At 37.4% G+C, this 25,056-nt stretch overlaps 1 protein-coding gene across 2 annotated transcripts in view; it reads left to right on the forward strand.

Moving 5' to 3' along the window:
• LOC308649095 (uncharacterized protein) overlaps nt 1-25,056 on the forward strand; it is a 164,376-nt gene that overhangs the window by 3,941 nt on the left and 135,379 nt on the right. For both annotated transcript variants that reach the window (XR_014021995.1, XM_081294445.1), the window contains exon 2: nt 264-428. Coding sequence is in view for 1 of the 2 variants with exons in the window: in XM_081294445.1 (XP_081150571.1) it covers nt 264-428 (165 nt within the window). In the remaining variant the exon portion in view is untranslated. The remainder of the gene's footprint in view (nt 1-263; nt 429-25,056) is intronic.

The following is a 25,056-nucleotide window of genomic DNA, read 5'->3' on the forward strand; positions in this document are numbered from 1 at the left end:
CACACCATGTGCAAGATTGTGCAGAGGACACCCTGGTAAGAAGTAAAGACTCATTTGTTTTTTGTTAAATTTCACTGAGCATTTCTGTTGTTTTCAAATTATAAAACTCTAAAATAGTAAAAGCATCTTTATAGGATACAGATGCTACATTAGCTAAGATAGACAATAGGTAAATTAAGGGAGTTACTGCGTAAGAATGAAAGAGGCAAATTAGTGAATAAACTTTGTTTATCTAACTCCCTTTTTCTGTCTTTCCTCCTCAGAACTGTTGGAATTCTACACCTATCTCAGCATTTTTCGAACAACAAGGCAAAACTATTTACAGTGTTATGATTATCACCAAGGAAATGGAGAGAGGGAAAGAAGTAGAGAAAGGAAAGAAAAAGGGCCAAGCATAGAAAACCAGAATGCTTTTTCACATGGCAGAGGTAAGTAATTTTTTATAAAATGATTGTTTCCATTTTCAATATATGTGCACATAAACACACATGATATACATGTGGTGCATGTGTATTTATGTGTGTGTGTGTGTGTGTGTGCGTGTCTATGTGTGTAGTGTATTGAACTGTGATGGGAAATGAATTTTTACTATTGGTCTTGGTGAAAAATATTTTAAAATTATTGCACAGCTAATGAAGTTTGTGGAACTCTGGGGCTCCAGAAATTTGATCCTCTGGAAAAAAAAATGGTGTTTGATCTGCATATCTTGAAAGGAAATCTTGAATGGAAACTTTAAAAGGAGAGGATCATTTTGTAAAAAACATCCCTCTTCGTCTGTCCCCTTCCCTCTATGAGGCAGGTACAGCTTCCTTAGACTTTTGCCCTAAGTAATGGCAAATTGCTGGAGAAGTCAGACCTAGAATTTGTACATTGTTGCTTGTGGTAGCTCTGTAATTCCAGGTTATGTTATGGTCCTTCAGTAAATAGGCCAAAGAATTCTCAGGTGCATTCAAAAGTATAACAAAACAACATAAAAACAACAAACAAAAGGTAGCAAAATAATACTCCATTTGGTTTGCATTTTGTCACTCAAGTTTCTAATGTGATTGCATGCTAACTTTTCACTGTTTCATTTTTATAGGTTAGATTTTACAAAGCAACCAATACAATCCAAGAGCCACTGGTCCCAAATCACACGAGCTACTTGACAACAATGCATATTCCTAGACCCCAGTTCCAACATACTGAATTGAAATCTTATTATTAGGCCTTGGAATCCACATTTCAATTAGCTTCTCAGACTATTCTTACACTAGAATTGGAGAATTCTAGACCAGGCCTCTTCTTTTAACAAATATACACTAAATGCTGGTATAGTCATCTCTGGTTCCAGGATCCCCTATAGATAACCAAATCTGGGGATGCATAAGTCTACTTATAAAATAGCATAGTATTTTCATATAATTTACATGCATCCTCTGTGTATTTGGAATCTATCTCTAAATTGCTTCTAGTACCTAACACCATGTAAATGCTATGAACACAGTCATTATGGTATTTTTAAGGGAATAATAACAGGTTGAAAAGGTTCACGAGTTTAGTACAGATGTAACTTTTTTTCCCTGATATTTTTGATCTGTGATTGGTTGAATCTGTGGAGGTAGAACTTGTGGATAAAAAGGGCCAACTGCACTTAGATTTTGATCATATATATCTATAAATCCTGATGACTTTTTAACACACTTTCAAAGCAGGAGCATAGTTCTACAGGTAAAACTCCTTCCTGATAGACCTCAGCTTGTGCTTCATTTCTTAATTCCAGGTTAGCTGGGCCCTAGCTATTTTTTTCACATTCTTCCTCTTCCTTAGTTGCAGGGGGCCTGAAGGGTGATTAAAAACTATTCACATCCTGATACCCAGAAAAACATCTCTTCCATTTTCCCAAGCGCCACTCTAGGCAACTTCGTGAGCCCCTGCAAGATTAAAATAAAATCCCTGACACCACATCCCCAAAGAGAACCTAACCTAGGGAGACTGTCCTAAGCCAAAGTCCTGCAAGTCACACTCTCACAGTTATGCGAATGATTGTACAAGCATATCTTGTAATTATTAACAGCAAGAGGGGCCAGAGCATTCTGCGACCTTCAGACAGGAACCCACTTCTTTTTCCCCAGCCCTCAATCAAATTTAATGTGTGTAGATTGTTTACCCCAAATGTGTTTTAAAGTTTTCCCACCCTCAGTCATTTTCAGTTCAGTTTCTGTGCTATTTCCTTCACCTCCTTCTTCTTGCTGCTGCTGCTTAAACTCACAAAAGTGCAATTAATTTGTTCTTTGTTTCTCCCAAATGACATTTGGAGATGAATTAAGAATGCTCAGTAGCTGGACACAGGGACTGGGTCACGTTTGTTTAGCAATCCCTTTTTGCCAGAGCTTTAGCATGTCCACTGCCAAGAACTAGCCAGGTTCAAGGATGCAAAAATTGAGAGAAACCCTCAAGGTTCATGGTGAGGACACAGCAAAGTAAGGTTGACTTCCATTCTCCTAAGGAAAAAGCTACAAGATGACAAAGACCTATAAAGAGTTGTTGTGAACACTAGGGCTGAGTTACATCTTCTCATGGCCTCCTGTTATTGCCAGCTTGCTCTCAAATAGGACCACACCCTGCCCTCTAACCAGGGGGTCTACCCATTTCTGTTGTCTCCTATATTTCTTCAGATTCCAGAATCACTGGGAGCTTGTAAGAGACCCAATAGCCCGATTACCATCATCATCGCAACAGTCCTGCCTTCCTGAGCAGATTGTACTGTTTTTCTTTTCTCAATGAAAGTGAAGAATCCCAGGTTTAAGAATATGAGAATCAAATGAATCATTCTATAAACTATCTTGTAGCAACTGGAGATGATTTTCAGGGTAGCTTTTTTCCCCCAGGTATTCTAATTCTGAAGTATTAGGTAAGAATTAATAGAGGCAATAGAATAAGTTTGCCAGGTCAGAATGAATTCTAACCACAATGCTATAAATTTTTACTCAGCAGTGGAGAAGTTGTCTGAAAACATGCCGTGATCTTCAAGGTTGCTTTTAAGTAGACTTTTTTTTTTAAGCACAAAATTGTGTTATCCCCATTGAAAAATCTCTCTTCCTCCCACCTTTTCATTTCCACATCTGTTCTCTAGAATATGAAACAAAATATTTTTGAATAATCTGATTAGCATCTTTAGATGTTAAAGTTTTTTTAAGCTTTTACCATTTTAAAAGTAAATGTTTTATCAAAAGTCCTAAATTTGAAGTCATATATGCAAATTCAAATCCAAGTCATTGAACTATGATCACATAACCTTTTTGAACCTTGGTTTTCTTGTTGTAAAATTAAGAAAATAGTGTTTATCTAAGGCAGATATGGCTTGTTACCTTCCCAATATTCACACCAGCTTTATTCCTTTATAACAGAATTCTGATTTCAGCAATAGTCCTGGCCAAAGCAAAACAAAACAAAGACTTTAGTTTCCCAGGTCCCCTGTAGATAGAGGTTGCTATGTGACACCCTCCCTGCTGGGGTGTGGAAGTCACAGAAGTCAGGAGGTGGTAGTGTAAACACACCTACAGCCCTGGCAGAACCAGCCCTCTGCCTTTGTTCTCCCCTTCCTTCCATCCTGGAAGTTGCTGACAATGTCAAGAAGGGGAATGGGGATCTTATTATGTTTCCAAAGATGAGGGGCACAAGGTAAGGATGAAAGCAGAAAGAGGCGCCTGAGTCTCTGTCTTGACCCTCTCATATCTGCAAAATAAACACCCTGTTTGATCAAGCTCCTCCAGGGGATATCTATAAAGTGCAACTGAAAACAATCCCTAATTGATACACTGCTCCATAGAACTGGTATTAAAACTGAAGAGCATCTACTATTAAATTATGGGGATTCACATGTGCCTGAAGCATGATACTTAACATATTTTGTTCGAAGCAAGTATGTTATATTTCTCTTTAGATTATAAAAGAGAGCCCTGGAAGATTTTAACTTCCTGAATCCCAGAGAGACCGATTATAAACATGTAGTGTAACTCTCGTAAAATTATTTTAAAGTAGGCAGGGATAAAAATGATGTAGTATTTTATTGTTGCTATAGAATGTAGTGCCCTACAATATGGCCTGTTGCTATATTTTAAGGGATGGAGAAATTGGATTTTTGCTCAGTTTCCTGTTTGTTGCAGTATGCCTCCTAGCACCCACACCATAGATGCAGAGATGCATAGAGTCCCCAGTGCAGCTAGGGTCCCAGATATGATATGCATTTGGCTAATCACACATACTAGCACGAGATTTAGAAAATGGAGGTTAGGGAGAGTTCACACTTGTGCTCTATCTGCTGTGTCTGCTGCTTTTTGTTTTCCTACAACAACATCAGCAAAGATCCCAGGCAACAGCTTTGTGGATTTTGAGAGGCGAGTCTCCCTGCATCCATTCTGTAAGCAGAGACTGTAGCAGGTCTGACCAGTAATTGTCAGCAATAGTGGCTTCCTGACTAAGAAAGTGAGGACTTACTGTCACTGAGTCCTAATAATCAGTGGATTCAGAGATGTAGCTTATTTCATGGACTTGGTTCTGGATAGATTTTCCTACAACCTAGAACCTGTTTCTTTTATTTAGTGTCCTCTCAACCTTGAGTTTGTTTCTTTGGTTCTCCCAGCTGTGTCATAATCCACTGAATTCTTGAATCTCTACCTCCTTCCTTTGGGAAGAGGGGATTCTATTTCTTGCAATGGAATCCAGAGCTTTGGAGCATCTGTTAGAGCTATTTACTAAAATTTTCTGGCTTTAAGAGATGCATGCTCTTCTGGTAGAAGTAATGATCAGAGAAGAAGATGTTGAGATAGAGATTGTCTTGGGTGCCTTTGAGTAATCATGGTGGAAAGAGCCTTTTGAAGAACCCCTTCAAGGACATGAAGCACAAGTGAAAATTAACCTTTTATTTAAGTTGCTGAGATTTGGGGATGTTTGTTACCACAGATTTACCTGTCTTGTCCTGAAATGGCATAGAACTTAGAACTAAGTAGGTTACTGCTTGAATATAAAATATAATATGTGAGTTTGACTTAACTACTGGACAAAGAGAATCAGGGAACTATCACTGAAGACTGGAGCAATGGAAATACATGTTTTCTCATAGTGAAACATTTGACAAAATTATTTGCAGTAAATTAGAAGGCAAATGGCTTACCTAACTTTAGGGAAAAGGTTTTAAAAAGATTCTTATTACTGTTTATTGTCAACTACTAGCTGCATTTAATAATATATTATAAGAAAGAGATATGTTCCGAGAAGAACTGGTTGATTTTTAAGGACAAATAAGAGAGTACAGAGTTTGAAAATTCAGGAACTTATAACTCTAATAGAAGCTCTGCAACTCTGGATACCATTGCAGAGAAGAGAACTCCCCCTCCCCTTCCCAATGGAAGAAGAGAAAGATTTAAGAATTTAGTGGCTTATGGAAGAGCTGTGAGAACTAAAGAAGATATAGTGTAAAGACTATTGCCTTTCAAACTAAACAATAGAACTGAGTTGAACACCATAGCACACACTTGCAATCCAGCTACTTGGGAGGCTGAGGTGGGAGGATCACAAGTATGAGGCTATCCTGGGCAACTTAGAGAAAACTTGTCTCAAAATAAAATAAAGTCTGGGGATGTGGCTCAGTGGTGGAGCACTTGCCTAGCAAGACCCCAGGTCCCCAGTATCACTCCCATATACAAAGATAAAATTGATGCTTTAAATAGCAAAGGCCTATTAAAACTTCACTTTTCGTCAAAGATCAGATCACTGATCATGGATTAGGGTGTAGTCACTGCTTTCAGTTGGATCAAATAACTAAAAAGGTCTTAAACAAGTTCAGGTGGAAAACTCATTGCTGGGTTCAGGGAACCTACCACTCAGGGTGGGGCAGGTTAATGGTGGGGTGGAAAAAGAGGTGGGTGGGGAAGAGATATCAATTGAGAACAGAGAGACATTGGGCCAGACAGCACATAAATATGATAAAGAAAACTTTCTAGAAAGAAGTAGGTAAGGAGTTAACCACATTTAAGTTTGTAAGACAGTTGTACTATTAATAAGAGGCTCCCATCTAGACTGGTTCTTTGAGATTTAAAATGGCTCTTGGCCTTCCTACCCTAAAGGTAGGAAATAGGCTGGGGAAGGTGTTTATCCTTAAAGGCAGACATTTCTTCAATGATGACATGAGACAAGCTAAATTAGGACCTTTCCCAAGAATCCAGGTATCCAAGAATCATGGAGATTCATCAATGGACAAGGAGCTCCACCAGAAAATCCATAAGGAACCCATTCCTCACCTTCAAAGTAGGGATTCTAAAACCTCTGCCCAGTCTAATATTGGTCTGTCACAGGCCAATCACTGTTATATGTTGCCCATTCTTCCTGTTTTTGTTTAGGGGTTGGGGTTTTATGAATTGAACCCCAGGCCTCACACATGCTCAGCAAGCACTCTACCACTAAACTATATCCCCAGCCCTCCTTCTCCTCCTGCTCCCCCTCCTCCTTCTTCTTCATCGTCTTCTTCATCTTCTTCTTCTTCCTCAGGCAGGCCTTGAACTTAGATTCCTCCTGTCTCAGCCTCATGAGTTGGTGGGATTATAGGTGTGTACCACCATACCCTGCCCATTCTTCCTATTTTTTTTAATATTTATTTTTTAGTTGTAGTTGGACACAATGCCTTTATTTTATTTGTTTTTATTTGGTTCTGAGGATCGAACTCAGGGCCTTGCACATGCTAGGCGAGCACTCTACCGATGAGCCACAACCCCAACCTCCTTCCTATTTTTAATACGAGTGTTTATTGAAGTTATCCTGACTCTGTTACACCTGATTCTGAGTGTGTGTGTGTCCCTCTCTCTCTCTCTTTCTCTCTCTCTCTCTTTCTCTCTCTCTCTCTCTCTCTTTCTCTCTCTCTCTCTTTCTCTCTCTCTCTCTCTCTCTCTCTCTCTCTCTCTCTCTCTCTCTCTCTCTCTGTGTTTGGAGATGGCTGGGCCTCTGGATCAAGAGGATATATAGGCAGATAGGTTGTAGAGGCTACTTGCACATTTCTGCCTTATATACAGATTACCACAAATTTCCCAGATTTGGCTTTGATGTTGATGTTACACTGGGACTTTGAAATCTGTTCCCTGGGAAGGGGTTGAGTGAATGCAGTTTTGTATGCCAGAAAGAGAAGGAAAGAAATACTCACGCCCAGAAGAGAAGACTGTGACAATCACCAGTACTACTCACTAAACATTTCTGCTTTTTACCTTTAGAATAGGATTGTACTTCTCCCTTTTTAAAGTCAGGCATAATTATATAACTTTCTTAGCTAATTAAATGTGAACAGAAGTGATGTGTCTCTTTTCTGAGCATGACTTTTTAAAATTTTGGTTTAAAAAAAATCATAAAATTTGCCACCTTAATTATTTTTAGGGGTATTGCTCACTAGTGTCAAGTGTGGTCTGTTGTTGCGAAATAGATGTCCAGAACTGCTTCAACTGAAAAACTGAAACGCTACACCCACCAAACCTCTTTATTCCACCCCCTGATTACCACCATTCTGTCCACCTGGTAATCAACTCTGTCTCTATGGATTTGACTACTCTAAGTCACCCATCTAAGTGGAATTATCAACATTTGTCTTTTTTGTTGTTGTTTTCTGCTAGCTGATTTTATAGCAAAATGTCCCCAAGGTCATCTGTGTTGTAGCATGTTATAGGATTTCTTTCCTTTTTAAGGCTAAATAATATTCCATTGTACAAATGTGCAGCATTTTATTTATCCATTCGTCCATCCATAGACATTAGGGGTGATTCTACCTTTCAGCTGTTATTAATAGTGTTGCTATGCTGAGCACCATGACCAAGAACCAGCATATGATTCACTATATTTCCTTTTTTCCCTGCTGCCATGATCAGGGAAGCATGTGTGCCAAGATGAGTTTTTTTTCATTCTGTTGTTTCTGATTTATTAAAATGAGCAGAGCCCCCTGCTGACCTAAGATAGACACATAGAGCCAGTGAGAAATATGTCTTTGTTGTTTTAAGCCACTGAAATTTTGGGATCTTTTTTTTTTCTAGTGAAAATTAATAAAATTTTCACTTTTGAAATAAAAATTTGACTCTTATAATTTTTCAGAAAAGAAGGTTGGTGGGCCAGAGGTTCCTATATTGGGGAAGGCTGCTGTATTTGAGTCCTGTACTTTCCTTGTGTCTGTACCCATTCCCAGTTACACTTGCTTCTTGAGGTTTTTTCAGTTTTTTCTTTTAGTGTGTGTGGCCATGGCCATACCCATGGTTTGTCCTCCTTCAATCAGTCAAAGTCTGGAGAAATCACACATCTCCTTTTTCATTTCCTGTTTGCTTATCTTATTTTCTATACTTTAGGCTGTTGACACAGTACACCCTGTGTATTTGATAGAATTAGGAAAAACAGTGTTGATATGGTGGATCCATGGCCAGTGTGGACAGCTTTCCCCTCATTCCTCTCTCACCCTCATTATGAATAGTGCCAGATCCGCCTTCATTCTTCATATGTGCATTTTGGTCAGTAGAAAGAATAAAAGAGAAAGAAATGCCCCCTCCCTTGAAAGCAACTTCCAGAAGCTGCATCTATCACTTATATTTGCATCCCATAATAGAATTTAGTCATTCCAAAGGAATCTGGGAAACATGGCCTTTATTCTAGGTAGTGATTGTCCAGGTTTTTGATAAATAACTTGAAGTTTCTACTTTTGAAGAAGAGGAAAATTGATGTTGAAGAATAATTGGTGTGCAGGGTAATTATCCCCAAAAGATGGATATTCTACTTTCCAGAATATTAACGTGAAAAAGAATTTTTTGCAGATATGATTAAAGCAAGGGCCCTGAGATGTGGAGATTATCCTGGGTTCTCCAGGAGGGTCTATTTTCATTACGAGTACTTAAAAGCAAAGAATTTTTCCCAGCTGTGGTCAGAAGGGAGATATGACTACAGAAGGAGACTCAGAAATATTTCATGTAAGAAGGACTCAATTTACCACTGCTGGCTTGTACATGAAGAAAGGAGACATGAGCCAAGGAATGTAGGTGGCTTTTAGAAACTGGATGAGGCAAGGAAATACATTTTCCCTTAAGATCTTCTGAAAGAGATGCAGCCCAGCCAATACCTTAATTTTAGCCTAGTGAGATTCATCTTGTACTTCTGATCTACAGGATGGAAAGATAATACACTTCCGCTGTTTTAAACTACTAAATTTAAGGTAATTTATTGTGGCAGCAATAGAAAATTAATGCACTAAAAGTCTCAGCCACAGGGCCCCCTTTGGCCACCCAGGTATCTTCATACACTTCTTTTTTACACAAGTTACACCTTCTGTTCAATGGAGAAACTCCTCAAATCTCATCCATCTCTTTCAGTTAAGACTATCCAGCTCAAAGTCCAAGACCTCCAGGAAATATATAGACTTTTTCCATCAGGTCTGGATGTGGTTAAGTTATCTTCTCCCCAGACACTTAACAACACTGCAATGAGGTAGTGAAACCTTGATTGGTGAATATCTGTCACGTTCAATTGACAACATTGATTGCAGGAAGATTTCCCATGTCTACTTTCCTACATATCCCTGCCACTGCCCTTTGGGAAATTCATTGTTGTTCTGCATCCTCCAGTGCCTATCTGTGGGTATTGAAGTTTTCATCCTATTTGTCACCACAAAACTTTGGTATCATATTTCCTCTTGATGTGAGCTTGAGTGCCCAACAATTGCGTTAGAGGCTGAAAACAGTTTTGGATTTTCTAAGTTCATTGTTTCTTAGGCCACATACTTCCCCCAAATATTTGGCATGCTTGTCATTGATATATTATTGTAAGTTAATTTCACTTACAACTAACAATAGTCAGATATTGTCTAGACATAATTTTTAAGCCTCATATTCTTTTAAATACTGGCCTCTCTACTCTTCCTGTCCTTCCCTCTCCTCAATGTGATGGCTTTCTTGAGGGCCTATGAAACAATAGACTTAGGTAAAAAGAAAACACTTTCATTTAGATATTTTCTGCTTGGACTAACTCTTATTTTCTGGCAGATACTTCTTAATAGAATTTGCTTTAAAAATTAAAATTCAGGGCCACAATCTATCTCCAGTTATGACTGTTGATTCAGAGAATACACTTTTCTAAGCCTTGAAAAGCTCTGCATTACCAGACTTTTTGTCAAATTAGTTTGCAAGCCACAGACAGACATACTTCTTAGCCCAGTTATATTTCTTTCTTTCTGTACTTTGTACCATTTTCTAACCTGAGGTTACCTACTCTTCTTACATCTTTGCTAAAGGCAGCAAGAAACATCGGTAGACATCTGTACTCTGATTTTTTCCTATCACTTCCCCTGCCTGTCAAGGTTTCTGTGGCCATTTCATTGCCTGATATGGTTTGGCTATGGTTTAAGTATCCTCCAAGGTTCTGTTGTGATGGAAGGCTTGGCCTCTAGGGTGGTGGTATTGCAAAGTGTTGGGACCTAGTAGGAGATCCATAGATTAACTGGGAGAAAGACCTCTGAAGGGATTGTAGGACTCCAGTATCCCTTTGCTTCCTGTCATCTGGAGATGTGATTACTTGCTCCAGGATGCTTCTGCCATTGCCATCTGTCATTTGCCAGAAATTCTCACCAGAAATGAGGTGTTGAAGGTACCGTGCCTGTGAATCTGGAAAACTGTGAGCTAAAGAAACCTCTTCTTCATAAGTAGCATGTGTCCGGTATTTCGCTATAATGACAAAAAGCTACTTAATATGCTGCCAAATATCTGCCTCAGAATAACAAGGATCACATTTTCTAGTTGCTTATGTTTCACTGTCCAGCTACTTGTTGGTACAAGAACACCTCATTTCAGGGAAGGTATCATGTATCAGAGCACATGGCTTCAGAAAGATACACACTCTGCCTGCCTTCCTTCAGGCTGCTATTACTGTGCCCCACACGGGGTCACCACAGAGGGACCCTAGAAACTAGACTTCCTTAGATCTTTGATCTAGTCCAGCTTTTTACTCTAGCTTGACTAACATCTTTTCTGGTACCAAAGGGAAAAGTCTCTAATGAGGTTTCACATCTACTTTTGACCCTAAAAGAAAACCATAAAATTTAAAGTTTGAAGTTAAGAATCAACTGACTGTACATTAGAAGACTTCAAAGAATTTTAGCCCCTCTGAGAATCAGCATAGTCTTCAGTGGTGGCTGTTTCTAAAAAAAAGACGCTTTGACTCCTTTTGCCTGTATGGAGACCCTCTTCAGAGTAAATTGCATAGTGGATCAGTGTCTTCAGACTGGAGCAATAATCCTCGACTCAGATCCTTTTTTATTAAACCTAGAAAGTACCTGTATTCTGTTGATTTTCCCCCTATTTAAATGGCACTCTGCTTCAATGGGAACATAGAAAGTTATGATGAACAGCCACTCTCACTCTATAAAAAATTGGACAAACTAAGAAAATCATATTTAAAAAGAGAGGTGATTGAATAAGAGTCTAAAAGAACTAAAAATGTACATGAATATATAATAATGGTTGCAATGTAATAAAATAAAAAACCACTCCAAGATGTAAATTTTTCTACTAAAAGTAAAACTATTGAGACGTTACATTAATTTCTCAAAAATAATTTTTAGTGAACATAACTTTAGACTTCAGCTGACATGAGAATTTAGTTATTCAGTTATTGTTGACATTTTTCTCTTAGCAGTTAACATAGTTAATAGTGAATTAAAAACCTTTTGATGAGTTAAATAATAAAATTTACACTATTTTTATTTAAATCTCATACCCAACTCACACACAAAAGCATTAAAAAAAAATATACACAGTAACCAAAAGGCCAGCAGTAGCGCATAACCATGTGCAGGTCACCTCTTGAAATATAAGTTTGAGATTCTGCAATTGAGCAAGAGAAAAGTCCTCATTTCAATACTCTCTATGCACCACAGTTTTGAGACATCTGATATACATTTTGTGTACCTTCCATGAATTCAGTATTAAGGTTGCTCACATGGCACTCCCACCAAACCCAATTCCCATTGAGAGGAATTAAATATTAAAGAGTGAGATTTTATCAGATAAGGTTGGGCATTGGAGGGCCACATACTATTTTAATTTTAAGATTGTTTTAAACAGCTCCATAGAAATAATTTTTGCCTCATTAGGTACAGCAGAGTCCCACTGAGAATGCAAAATAGAAATGAATTTAAATAATTGATAAGAAATATTAACAAAATGAATATTTTGAATATTTGCAAAAGATATATTTCCTATTGAATTGTATAATTTAAATTTTTTTGCCTTCTTCCAGTTAATTATATATGTAAAAGGGATAAATTCCTCCCTTCCTCTCTCTAAATTACCCTAATTTCATTATAGAAGCCAGTGACCCAATGTTCATTTAATAAAATTCATTTTGGAACATGCTTTCCCCAGGGACTTCAGGGATCATTTTGTGCTATAGTCCAACCTGGGATCCTTAAATAGTTACAAAAGTAATAATGGGGTCTTGTGAGCTATTTTCAATATTTCAGAATGCCTATACAAAATCAAGTTCTTGCTGGAGTTTTTCTTTTCTTTTCTTTTTTTTTTCCTATAACATGCCTCGGTCATATAGGTCTTTGCTCCATAAAAACAGCACATCGAATTGTTGCTACATTACCTGATGAAACTGATATGTCCTTCTAGCCCAATCACCTTCCCTGCCCTCTGCTTCCCACAGCCACCTTCTTTTGTTCATTACCATTTCTAATCCCCCTTAAGAGATGTCAGAAATTTTAACAAAATAACAGCAAAAAGAAACAATTATTGCTCAGTAAGTGAATTTTTCTAAACATAACATTTTACACAAGGTACATTGTTAAAAATTGTTAACAGAGAGCTTAGTGGTAAGAATGTTTCAACTGTTTATCTAGTTTACAGAGGTCTAAAGCAGTCAAATGCATTTTCCAAGGTCATGCAACTGGTTAACGATGGAGGCAGGATTAAATCCCAAATTTCTGACTAAAACCTGCCATGCTTTTCAGTACTTTAATGCTGTCCTCAGCATGGGCAGCATGAAATGTTGCACCATTAAGTGGCATGAAGGCCATGTCCTGTGGTAGCTGCCTTCACACCCAGAGGCCTCTAAGAGCTACTTCTGCCTGCCTGCTTGTGAGCCAGGGTATTGTCTTCCGCCTGGAGCACAGCAGAAGGCTGGGAGGCAAAATGCTGGGCCAGCATTTCTGACAGACCCCAGAAGTAAGCCCATGTTGTCTGTGACTGCTGAATTGTGCTGTTACAATTTGTGGTTCACAATGATGTCCCTAAAGCACTATAAGTTCCTGAGATGTGATCTGAAGTATCAAAGAGTAATTATACGTAGAGCAGTTTAACATTTATTACATACAATATTATCCTAAGGTGACAATATAGTAACTCTTGGTCAAACACAATTTGTTTAATAGGACTTCAAAATAAGATTTCTGGAATACAATTTAATGAAGACTCAAAGTCTAGGGTTATATTACTTGTTATTATGTTTATACTTGTTATAATAATTTTACTTTTGTCTGATCAAGTCTTTCCTGATTATTATAGTATGGCTCTCATTGACTCTTTTCTTCCATGGACTTCCCAAGTTCTTTAAAACATAATTATCAATTATGCATTTGTTTAATAAATTCATTCACCTACTGTGTGCCAACTTGTGCTAGACAGTAAGGAGATACCTACCAGTGGGGAAAACTATGAAGATTAGTGCCTAAAAACATAGCACAAATAAATTAAATTACAGTTGCAATGAGTGTTACTGAAGGAACGATATGATTGAAGGGAAAGCAGATTTGACAAAATTAGGATTATCAATGAAATTTAATTAAATTGGGCATAAAGAATTTCTTGAGAAAACAATGGTTAAGCCAAAAGTCTCATGAAGAAATATCTTTTAACTTAAACAAAGAAGGCAGAGAGGAGGGTTTCAAACATATGAACAGCATGTGCAAAGTCCCTGGCACATGTATGGTTCAGTGTGGAATGAAGGTAGATGCTGCTGAGGTGCAGAAAGGGTTGGAAGATGTTATAGGAGATGATGCCAGAGTAAGGACTAGAGTACGGGTGATGTGTTGTACATTTTGGCTTTATTCCAAGAATAGCTCAAAGTTTTGAAAAAAGTGGGTGGTCAGGTTTAAGTTTTAAGGAATCATCAACAGTATTGTGAACAGATCAGAGAGGCAAGAAGGAGGTGTTGAGAACTATTAGGAGATTATTTTAGGAATAAGAGTGATAAAGCTGATTGTTTAAACCATGAACTCTTAACAGCTGTTATATCACTCCCATTAGGGCAAAAATTGCTTCATGGAGAAGAAGAAAAAAGAAATTTTAGCTATGACAATGGTCTGTAGTCCTCTAAAGCTCAACTCTAACAGATAAAATCTTATTCCTTAGTATTTAAATTTTCTTTCTTTCCTTCCTTTTTCTTTTTTATGGTACTGGGGATCAAAACCAGGGCCTTGTGCATGCTAGATAAGTGCTCTATCACTGACCTGTAACTCCATTGAAGTCATATTGCAAGAGGTGACCTGAGCTGCTGACTACCATGTGGATGATCTTAGGTCTGGCTCACTTGATAACATGGATGATTCTGTTAGCCACTGAGATAGAGAAGCACTAGAAGAACAGCAGGAGCCTGTTGTGTACATGTTTGTTTTGTGGGGTCTGTTCATGTATGTGTAATTATGTACATGTGTGATAGATTTAATGAAAGGGTCTTGGATATACTGACTTTTAGGTACCTTTGGTAGACAGAATAATGGCCCCTTAAAATATCCATATTCAGTCTCTGGAACCAGTGAATAAGCTATTTTGCACATTAAAGAGGAATTAAGTTTACAAGTGGAATTAAGGTCATTAATCAGTTGATACTAATGATAATGATCAGAAAAAAATATTAGGAAAACAATTCAGAAATATATAGCATTAAAAGAGTCTATTTGGGAGGCTGGGGTTGTAGCTCAGTGGTAGAGCACTTGCCTCACATATGTGAGGCACTGGGTTTGATCCTCAGCACCACATAAAATAAATAAACAAAATAAAGGTATGTGTCCATCTACAACTGAGAGAGAGAGAGAGAGAGAGAGAGAGAGAGAGAGAGAGAGAGAGAGAGAGAGACACTGACTATTTGAGCTGGATCTGGATGTCAGTGAGAGAGTGCTTGCCAAGCACATGAGAGGCACTGGGTTTGATCCTCAGCACCACAAAAAAATAAATTAATTAAATAAAGGTATCATGTCCATCTACAACTAGAAATATTTTTTAAAAAATTCTATTTAATGTTAGTATACAGTGTTGTTCAAGTCTACTTTCTTGCTAAACAACAAAAATATAGAACTGTCCACATAATAACAGCAGAATATACATTCTTCTCAATTGCTCATGGAATATTCATCAGGAGAGACTATATGTTAGACCACTAAACAAGTCTCTAAAGTTAAAGAATTCAAATTATACAAATAATGTCCTTTTGACCACAATGAAACTGAAAATGAAAAACAGAAGGAAATTTGAAAAATTCACACATATGCAGAAATCAAACAATATACATCTAAAGAACCAATTATTCAACAAAGAAACCACAAGGGAAATTAGGAAATACTTTGGAATGAATGAAAGTAAAAACATAATATAACAGAACTTATGGGGTGCAAGGAAGAAAGTGATCAGAAGGAAATTTATAGCTGTAAATACATCTACATTTAAATAAAGAGAAGTATTTCCTATAAATAAACCTAAATTTCTATTTTAAGAAACCAGAAAAATGAGGGCTGGGTTATAGCTCAGTTGGTAGAGTGTTTGCCTTGCATGCATAAAGCCTGGGTTCACTCCCCAGCACCAAAAAAAAAAAAAAAAAAAAAAAAAAACCAAGAAGAAAAAGAAGTAAAAGAAACCAGAAAAATGAAGTGTAAACAACACAAAGCAAACAGACACAAGTAATAAAGATTAGTACTGAAATAAATAGCATATAGAAAATCAATAAAACAAAAGTTTGTTCTTCGAACACAGCAATGAAATCAAAAAACTTTGTCTGGATCATAATAAAGAGAGTGAAGACTTGAATTACTAAAGTTAGGGAAGAATTGGGGGGCATTACTGCCAAACTTATGGAAATAAAAAAAAAGGATTTTAATGAAATACTATATATAATGTTATGCCAACTAGTTAGGGTACCCAGATATAATAGGTAGCTTCTTAGAAAGACAAACAACCCAATAGTGACTGAAAAAAAATACAAAATCCGAATTGACCTATTACCAGTAGGGGAGCTGAATCACTAATCAAAAACCTTGTATCAAAGAGAAGCCTAAGATCAGATGACTTCACTGGTGAGTTCTACCAAACACCCAAAGACAAATTGGCACCAATCTTTCACAAACTCTTCTAAAAAATAGAAGAGAACACTGCCTAATAATTCTGTGAAGCCACTATTTTCTTGATAAAGAAAATCATAGGAAATCTACATATCAGAATCTTTTATGAATCTTCAATAAAATTTGATTAAACAAAATCCAGTTACATATAGAAAGGATTATATAACATGATCAAGAGGGATATATTCCAGGAATCCAAGGTTGGTTCAACATACAAAAAAGAATCAATGTAATATAGCGTTTTATAGACCAACAACAACAACAAAACAACAACAAAAAAACCCCTCTATATAATCATCTCAATAGATTCAGAAAAATCATTTGACCATATGCAAAACAATTTTATGACAAAATACTTAACAAATTAGAAGTTAGAATATAATTTCCTCAAACTTACAAAAGGCATCTATAACAAACCACAGCTCATACTCATAGTGACCTTTTGAAAGCTTTCCCCTAAGATCAGGAATGCCAAAAATATCAGTTTTTACAACTTCTTTTCAACAGGAAAAGCAAAGGCATCTGGATTGGAAAAGAATAAGTAAAACTACCTCTATTTGCAAATGACAGTCTCCTATGTATAGAAAACCCACAAAAAATATCAGAGCTAATAAACAAATTCAAGAGTTTGCAAGATACAAGATCAGGATTAAAAAAGTGAGTTATATTTATATATACTTCATGAAGAGTCTATATAATAAAAAATGAGATTAAGAAAATGATTTCATTTATAGTACCACCATTATTCAGCTTTTCAGTGCTGTGACCAAAATACCTGACTGGAACAAGGTTTATTTTGGCTCATAGTTCCACAGGCATTATTTCATCATTGGCCAACTCCATTACAGAAACATCATGGCAGAAGGGTATGGCAGAGGAAAGCTACTCAGACATGTCAACTGGAAAGCAGAGGGGGTGAGGGGGAGGGGGCCAGGGAGAAGACAAATCCTTGTAGGCCATGCCCCATTGACCTTCTAACTAGGTCCCACCTCCCAGTAGTCCATTCAGCTATCAGTGGATCAGTTCACTAAAGGATCAGAGCCATCATGAACTAATACTTGTCTTAAAGCTCCACCTCTGAACCTTGCTACATTGGTGATCATGCTTTCAACACATGACCTCTTTGTGGGACTTTCCAGATTCAAAGCATAATAAGCATAAAAAAGAACAAATGCTTAGGAATATACTTCACCAAAGAGATACAAGAGTTATATACTAAAAACTGCTAGGCATTGCTGAAAGGAATTACAGATGACCAGGATAAATGGAAAGGCATCTTGTGTTCTTGGAATGGAAGGTTTATATTGCTAGTAATACTTCCCACCTCAAATTCATTACAGATAAAATGTAACCCCTATCAAAATTCCATAATTTTATTTTATTCGGAAATGAACATGCTGATCTAAAATTCATGTGGAATTGTAAGGATCATCAAAATCACCTTGAAAACGAATAACAAAATTGGAGGGACACACACCAATTTAAAACCCTGCTTCAAAGAAATGATAATCCAAACAGTGTTAAGCTGGCTTATGGTTAGACAAATCAATCCATACATATGGTCAGTTGGTGATTCTTTTTTATAACTTTTTAAAAATTTGTGGCCAGATGATTTTTGACAAGGGTGACAGACCATTCAGTGAGGAAGAAACAGTCTTTTCAACAAATGGTGCTGGTGTAACTTGATATAGCAAAAGAGTGAATTTGGACCCCTTCCTCACACTTTACAAAAATCAATTCAAAATAGATAGAAGCACTAAATGTAAGAGTTAAACCTATAAAATTCTTAGCTCAAAACATAGGTGTGAATTATTATTACCTTTGGGCAAAACTTTCTTAGATATAAAACCAAACGCACAAAGAATAAAAAAAATAGGTATATTGGACTTCATCAAAATAAAAAAACATTTGTGTGTCAAAAGAAACTATCAAAAATGTGAAAAGATAACCAACACTATGGGAGAAAATATTTTCCCATCATATCTGAAAAGGATCTAGTATACAAAATTTGTAAAAATAATTTTACAAATCAACAATAAAAAGATGACTCTTAATTAAAAAGGAACAAAGGATTTGTTCCAAAACAGATATATAAATGGCCAATAAACATATGAAAAGATGTTCAACATTATTAGTCATTAGGAAAATGCAAATCAAAACTATAATCAGATACCACTACATAGCCTCTAGGATGGCTATAAAAATTTTAAAAATAAATAAATAATGGTCTGGGGTATATATAGCACAGTGGTATTGTGCTTGGCCAGCATGTGTGAGATTGGGACTCAATCCTCAGCACTTAAAAAAAAAAAAAGTCAAAATTAATGTACCTAAAGAAGGAAATAAAGTAACAAGTGTTGGTAAGGATGTAGAAAAATTGGAAACCCCATGATAGGAATGTAAAATGGCTCAAATACTTTAGAATCGTAGTTTGACAGTTCCTGGAGAGGATTAAACATAGTGTTATTATATGATTCTATCCAGAGATCCATACATAAAAGGATTAAAACTTACATTCACACAAAAACTTGTACATGACAACGTTATTCATAATAGCCCCAAAGTGGAAATGATCCATATGTCCATCAACTCATGAATGGATAAAAGTCGTACATCTGGGCTGGGGTTGTGGCTCAGCAGTAAAGTGCTCACCTAGCACGTGTGAGGCCCTGGGTTTGATCCTCAGCACCACAGAATGAATGAATGAATGAGTAAATGAATAAATGAATGAATGAATGAATGAATGAATAAATAAAATAAAGGTATTGTGTCCAACTATAACTAAAAAATAATAATAAAATATTTTAAAAGTAGTATATCCATACAATGGAATATTATTGAACAATAAAAAGTAATGCAATACTGATACATACTATCCCACTGATGAACTGTGCAAATATTTTGCCAACTAAAAGAAACCAGTCACAAAATGAAATTTATATTATTTCATTTATATGAAATGTCCAAAATGAGCAAATTCATAGTGACAGAAAGTAGTTTCATGGTTGTCAGCGACTAGGAGAAGCAGAGATGGGGAATGACTGCTAATGGGTATGGGCTGTCTTTGGGGGATGATGGAAATGCTCTAGAATTAGAAAGTGATGATGCCTTGACACTTTGTAAATATACTAAGAACCATTGAAGTTTATATTTCAGATGGTGAGCTTTATGTTATATGAGTCAAATCTCAAATTACTTTTAAAAAATGAAGAGGGAGGCAGAAGAAAGAGAAAGAGATGTAATGGAGGATGGGGAAAAGGGACCATAACTCAGGAAATGCAAATGGCTTATAGAAACTAGAAAAAGTAGGGAAACAGATTTCCCTTGTTGACCCTCCAGAAAGGGAATCAGTCCTATCAATACTTTGATTTTATTCCAATGAGTCCAGCCCATGTCAAATTTCTAATTAATAGAAGCAACTATAAGACAAATATTTATTTTTTTAAAATCACAAGTTTGAGATAATTTGTTCTAGCAGTGATAGAAAACTAGTACAGTGCCTTTGCAATATTTCAGTGAAAAGTGTACATTATTAAGTTCAATATGAGGCTCCAGAGTTCAGAAGAGAGATTTGGGCTAGAAATATAATGACATTTCTGAGCTCTCTTCCAACTAATTTATATATGTGCATGTGAAAATTAAATGCATTGGATATTTACAGGCCTTTGAGGTTAGTTATTGCTTATTATTTACCTTTTTACATAAGGAAGCTGGGGCATAGAGAGAAGTTCAATATCTTCCCTGAGGCATAGACGCATTATGACTCCAATGTAGAGAGTCTGGCTTCAGAGTTGGGGTTACTTCTGACAAATAAATAGGTCTGTGAATTATTATCAGGTAGGTACTGATGAAAGCAAACCGAAAACACCTGTTAGCAGCATAAGAACATCGGTCACATTTGCAAGAGTACTTTTGATGGAGTGATGGGGCAGAGGTAAGAGTTGGCTGCAAGTGTAGACAACCCTTCTTCACAGTATGGCTTGAAAAGGGAGAAGCAGCAGAGCATCATGGGGAGTGAGAGCTGAGAGAAGTCATTTTCAGTGGAAGTCTGAAGATGTCTAAGAACTATTGTGAAATTCTGATGAGGGAGTGAATCTACAAGAGTGAGAAAGAAAAGGGGCGCCTATTTTAGAATTTTGAGAAGGAAGGGAGAGAGGGACCCATCACACTGTGGAGGGACTTGCCTTATGTGAGGCAGGACTAGTTTCTTTGTTATATCAGAGCAGAGTGAAAGGATAGGCTGGCATATCTGGCAACAGGAATGGGAGAGCATTTCTGAGGGCTTTTGTTTTCTCCTCTCCTCGGAGGAAGGAGTCAAGGTCCCTCTGCTGTTGGGAGAGGTACTGGGAGCGTAGGTGAGGAGAGTGGAAGTGGCAGTGGCAGCCACATCAAAGCAGCTTAAGTTTGAGGAGAGTGGAGAGGAGGCTTGGAATAATTATTTCGAAGAATTGCAGAATAAACTGGCCATGGGAGCCCAGAAGTATTTCTTTCAGTCTCAAGGGCTCAGTTAAGGATCTGTCTGGCTTACTACTATCATCTTAAATTGTTTGCAAGTTTTTACATGTGTCTGAGATTTCTTCTCACCCCGATGGTATTGTAAAATTCTTTTTTTTTTTTCTGATTTCCCCTCAATCTCAAGGGTAGTGTTGAGAAATAGTTCAGTAATGTATTTGGATAGCCTAACTAGGGTGTTCGACTAGTCATGATACTCCAGTTCCCAACATTTCCCGACAGAGAACATTTGCTATAACATGTTTGTAAAAGGCAAATAAACTGGATGTTTCTTCCAAACCTTGATTTTTAATAGAAGTTTCCCACTGAAAGAAAGGCTCAGTTACAGAGCATCTGTTTTAAAGTTTAAAAGAAAAACAACAACAAAAAGACTTCATTCACAGAAGCTAGAAAAAAAAAACCTTCAACCTTTTCATTTTAATATTGAGGTAAATAAACCTCCTTGTTTTATAATTTTATAAATCCATTGCCAATAAATAAGCAGGAGTGTTGAATAGTGATAGAAAGAAATCCTTTTTATTTTACTTTATTTATTTATTTTTTTTAGGAAGCAGACAGTGAAATAAGACATGAGGGATGACTCTGGGCAAAGATAAGAGGACCCCTGCCAGACTCCTTCGCTGCTTGTTGCAATCCACAAATATGTGTGTGGTTGCCAGTGAGGTTCTCTGAGGCTCTGTTCCACTCCTGGAGCTGATAAAAAAAATGTGACCTTTAGCTACAAATGGAAATCTCAGAGTATATGAAGCATAGCAACCAGGAAAGAGACCCAAGAAAATCACCCAGCAACAATCAGAAAGTTAGAAATAGCAACGCAGTAACCAAAACATAACCCAGACAAACTACGGAGCCAAGGAAAGAGGGAATGCATCCAGGCAGAGTGGAGATTCTCTTTGTGGGGTCCAACTAAGAAGTGTTACAAGACGTGTACTCACTCATATTTGGTAGATACTTACTGTATGTCAGGGTTTTGCCAGAAGCTAGGAGTTCTAAGTTGAATAAGAAATAGACAGTATTTTCAATGAAATAAGCCCCAGTGGCAAAGTGAAATAAATGCTAAGATAAGGTGTCTGCAAAGTGCCATGGGAGTACAGAAGAGTTGGGGGAGTTTGGGGACCTTTTGAGATGTCTTTGGAGTGTTCAAGTGGAAGCATTCATTTGGCTGTTGAATTCATAGGCAGAGATTGGAGCAGACAATTTGAATGATGATAAAAGTATAGACATTTGTATACGTAGTAGTTGGAGTTGTGAGTTTGAAGAAAGTCTTGAGGGCATATTGAAAGTGAGGGCAGAGTTCTGGGGAGCATTGACATTTATAGGAGAAACCAGAGAAGAGGAAGATGGGCAGAGAAAGAGATAAAGCAGGAAAGAGAAGCAACAGAAATGGAAGGAGAGGAGAGCAATAGAAAGTGTTGAGCATCCAAAGTATAAATTGAATTCAGAAAGGAGGTCATCAAGGTCATTCATAACTTATGAGCAGTGTTGGAAGGAAGTCATCAAAACTGAGGAAAATGTAAACACTTAAGTGGTTTTATAAGGAAAATCTTGCAAGCTTTGCATTTGAATAGCACACTTTGACACAGGCTTGCAAACAGCTAATTCTAGTAATCATTCTGGACTCTATTTTGACTCTTTGAGTACTTTTTCCTCATTCAAATGAGGATTCTATGATTAAACTGTGAGAAGCCAGGAGAAAGTGTGAAGGGAACTGACCCTTTCAGCAGTTATCAGGTGCAAATTTCCTTTGGGGGTGAGAGATGTGTTTCAGGAATTGAAACCACTCACCATTACTCACATCCCCAGCCCTTTTTATTTTTTTTATTTTGAGACAGGGTCTCACTAAGTTGTTTAAGGCCTCGTTAAATTGCTGAGGCTGGCTTTGCATGTGTGATCCTCCTGCCTCAGGGTTTCCCTCCTTGTTGCTGGGATTACTGAGTGGGCACCACCTTGCCTCCAACCATAAAACCTTTTAAAGAAGTTTTTTTTTTGTTTTTGTTTAGATGAAGATTCAAAGTGAGGTGTAAATAAAGTAGCATTGTCTACTAAACTCAACAATTATCACTTTGCTTTGATTTTATAGCCTCCGAAGAACTTTCATTTCTCTTGCTTATAGGTCTTCCAGACTTTGAAAAGCCTGGGGGCCCCATACTGGCTGTCTGTGATCTACCTGAATACTCCTTTTAGAGTCTATTCCATTCTATTAGTCTGTTTTTGTTACTATGATGAAACACCTGAGGCAGGCTATAGCTCACAGTTCTGGAATTCTAGGGCATGGCACCAGCATCAGGTTGACTCTGGTAAGAACCTCATAGCTGATGGTGGGGATGAATGTAGGAGGAATTACGTTGCCAGACTGCGGCAGTCTGGCTGGGCACAATTCAGGAGCCACTTGTCAAAGGAAACGAACTTTATTTTTAGACACACACTGCACCACACAGCTCTTCAGGAAAACCCTCAGAGCCCAACTGCCACCACCGGCTTCCCACAAGCCTCTCAACCTCTCCCACTCCTCCTGCTCTTGAGGCTGATTGGCTGGGTCGTGTGGGTGGAGCCAAAAAAAGTCCCCAATGAGCAGCTCCCTGGTCTGAAAGGGCGGGGAAACAGCCCAATGAGCATCACCGCAGAGGAGCCAATCATCAGCTGGCAGCTGGAAGTTTGCTGGCAGCTGGAAGTTTGCTGGGGCCCCTTCGGCTGTGGCTCTCAACACCAGACAGAAAGTCAGAGAGTAACTGGGGTCTCACAATCCCTTCTGAGGGCAGATCCTTAATGACTTAAGGACCTCCTGCTTGGCTTTACCTCTTAAGGTCCATACAACTTTTAATGCTGCCACCTTGGGATTTCCAATACATGAACCTTTGGAAGAAAACCATACCCAAACCATAGAACCCAGCCTTGATTTAAGGAGCACCACCTACATCGGTTCTCCCTGCTTTCCATGTTCCTGGGTCATCACCTGACTAATGCCTCTTCTGATAGTCTCAGGGGATTCTTGAACTTCAACCTCTGTTGTTATTATTGTTGTTGTTCTTTTTAAAATTTCTAGTTGTAAATGGACACAATACCCTTATTTTATTTATTTTTATGTGGTGCTGAGGATCGAACCCAGTGCCTTACACGTGCTAGGCAAGTGCTTTACCACTGAACCACAACCCCAGCCCTCTCTTCTTTTTTTGCCCCTGATCATGAAAGGAAAAAATCATGTAGCATCCACTTAAATCCAATCCTATGATGATTTTCTTCCAACCAGAAAAATGTACAATATAAATAATTTCTATCTAATGTTCATATTCCCCTTTTATATGAGGTTAAACTACATGAAACTGCCTTCTTGGAGGACAGAAAAATTGAGTGTCAGTGATTCCATGTAGGTTTTGAATGATCATCTGAACTTTGTTGTGTACTGAATGTATTTGCCCTAAATTCATATTTTGAAACTGTACCCCATAAATGTGATGGCATTAGGAAGTGGAGCCTTAGGGAGGTAACTAGAGTTAGATGAGGTCATGAGGGTGATTTCCTTATGAATAGAATTAACGGTCTTTGTTAGAGTTGTAAGAAAGCTTGCCTCCCCACTCTGCATTTTGTCTTAGGAGTTAATAAAGAGAAGTTGGCAATCTCAACATAGAAGAGGTTCTAAACCAAAATTCAGTCATACTGAAACACTAATATTGGACTGCCAGCTTCCAGAACTGTGAGAAATAAATGTATAAATAAATAAATGTTGATAAGCTATCCAGTGAATTGTAATTTCTTACAGCAGCCTTACCTAAGATAAGCTTCACATAGGAAATGATGGGAACATTGATTCTGTTTGATTTAATGTTTCTGCAGTTTTTGTGTCTTATTTCTATTTTAAAATTTATGTTGTTTGCATATTAGTAAGGTCAGGCTGCTATTTTAATGTCTAGGAAATATATTAACCTTTATAAAACAGAACCCCCAAATCATATCTATTAATTTAGGAACCTGTTTAAAGCTTTATGTTGTTTAAAGAGTGTATATCTATGAAATTGAGTTTTTATAGCACAGTTTTTGAGACAAGAAACTATTAAGAATTGGTCTTTTTAACCCAGTCTGGCAGCTCCACGCACCTAAATCAGTTTTCTTTATTGCCTCATAACATAGCCTAATACAAATTCAAATTTGGGGTTATACCTCAACCCATT

The sequence above is a fragment of the Spermophilus citellus genome (assembly GCF_964194105.1).
Source record: "Spermophilus citellus genome assembly, chromosome: 5".
NCBI lineage: Eukaryota > Metazoa > Chordata > Mammalia > Rodentia > Sciuridae > Spermophilus > Spermophilus citellus.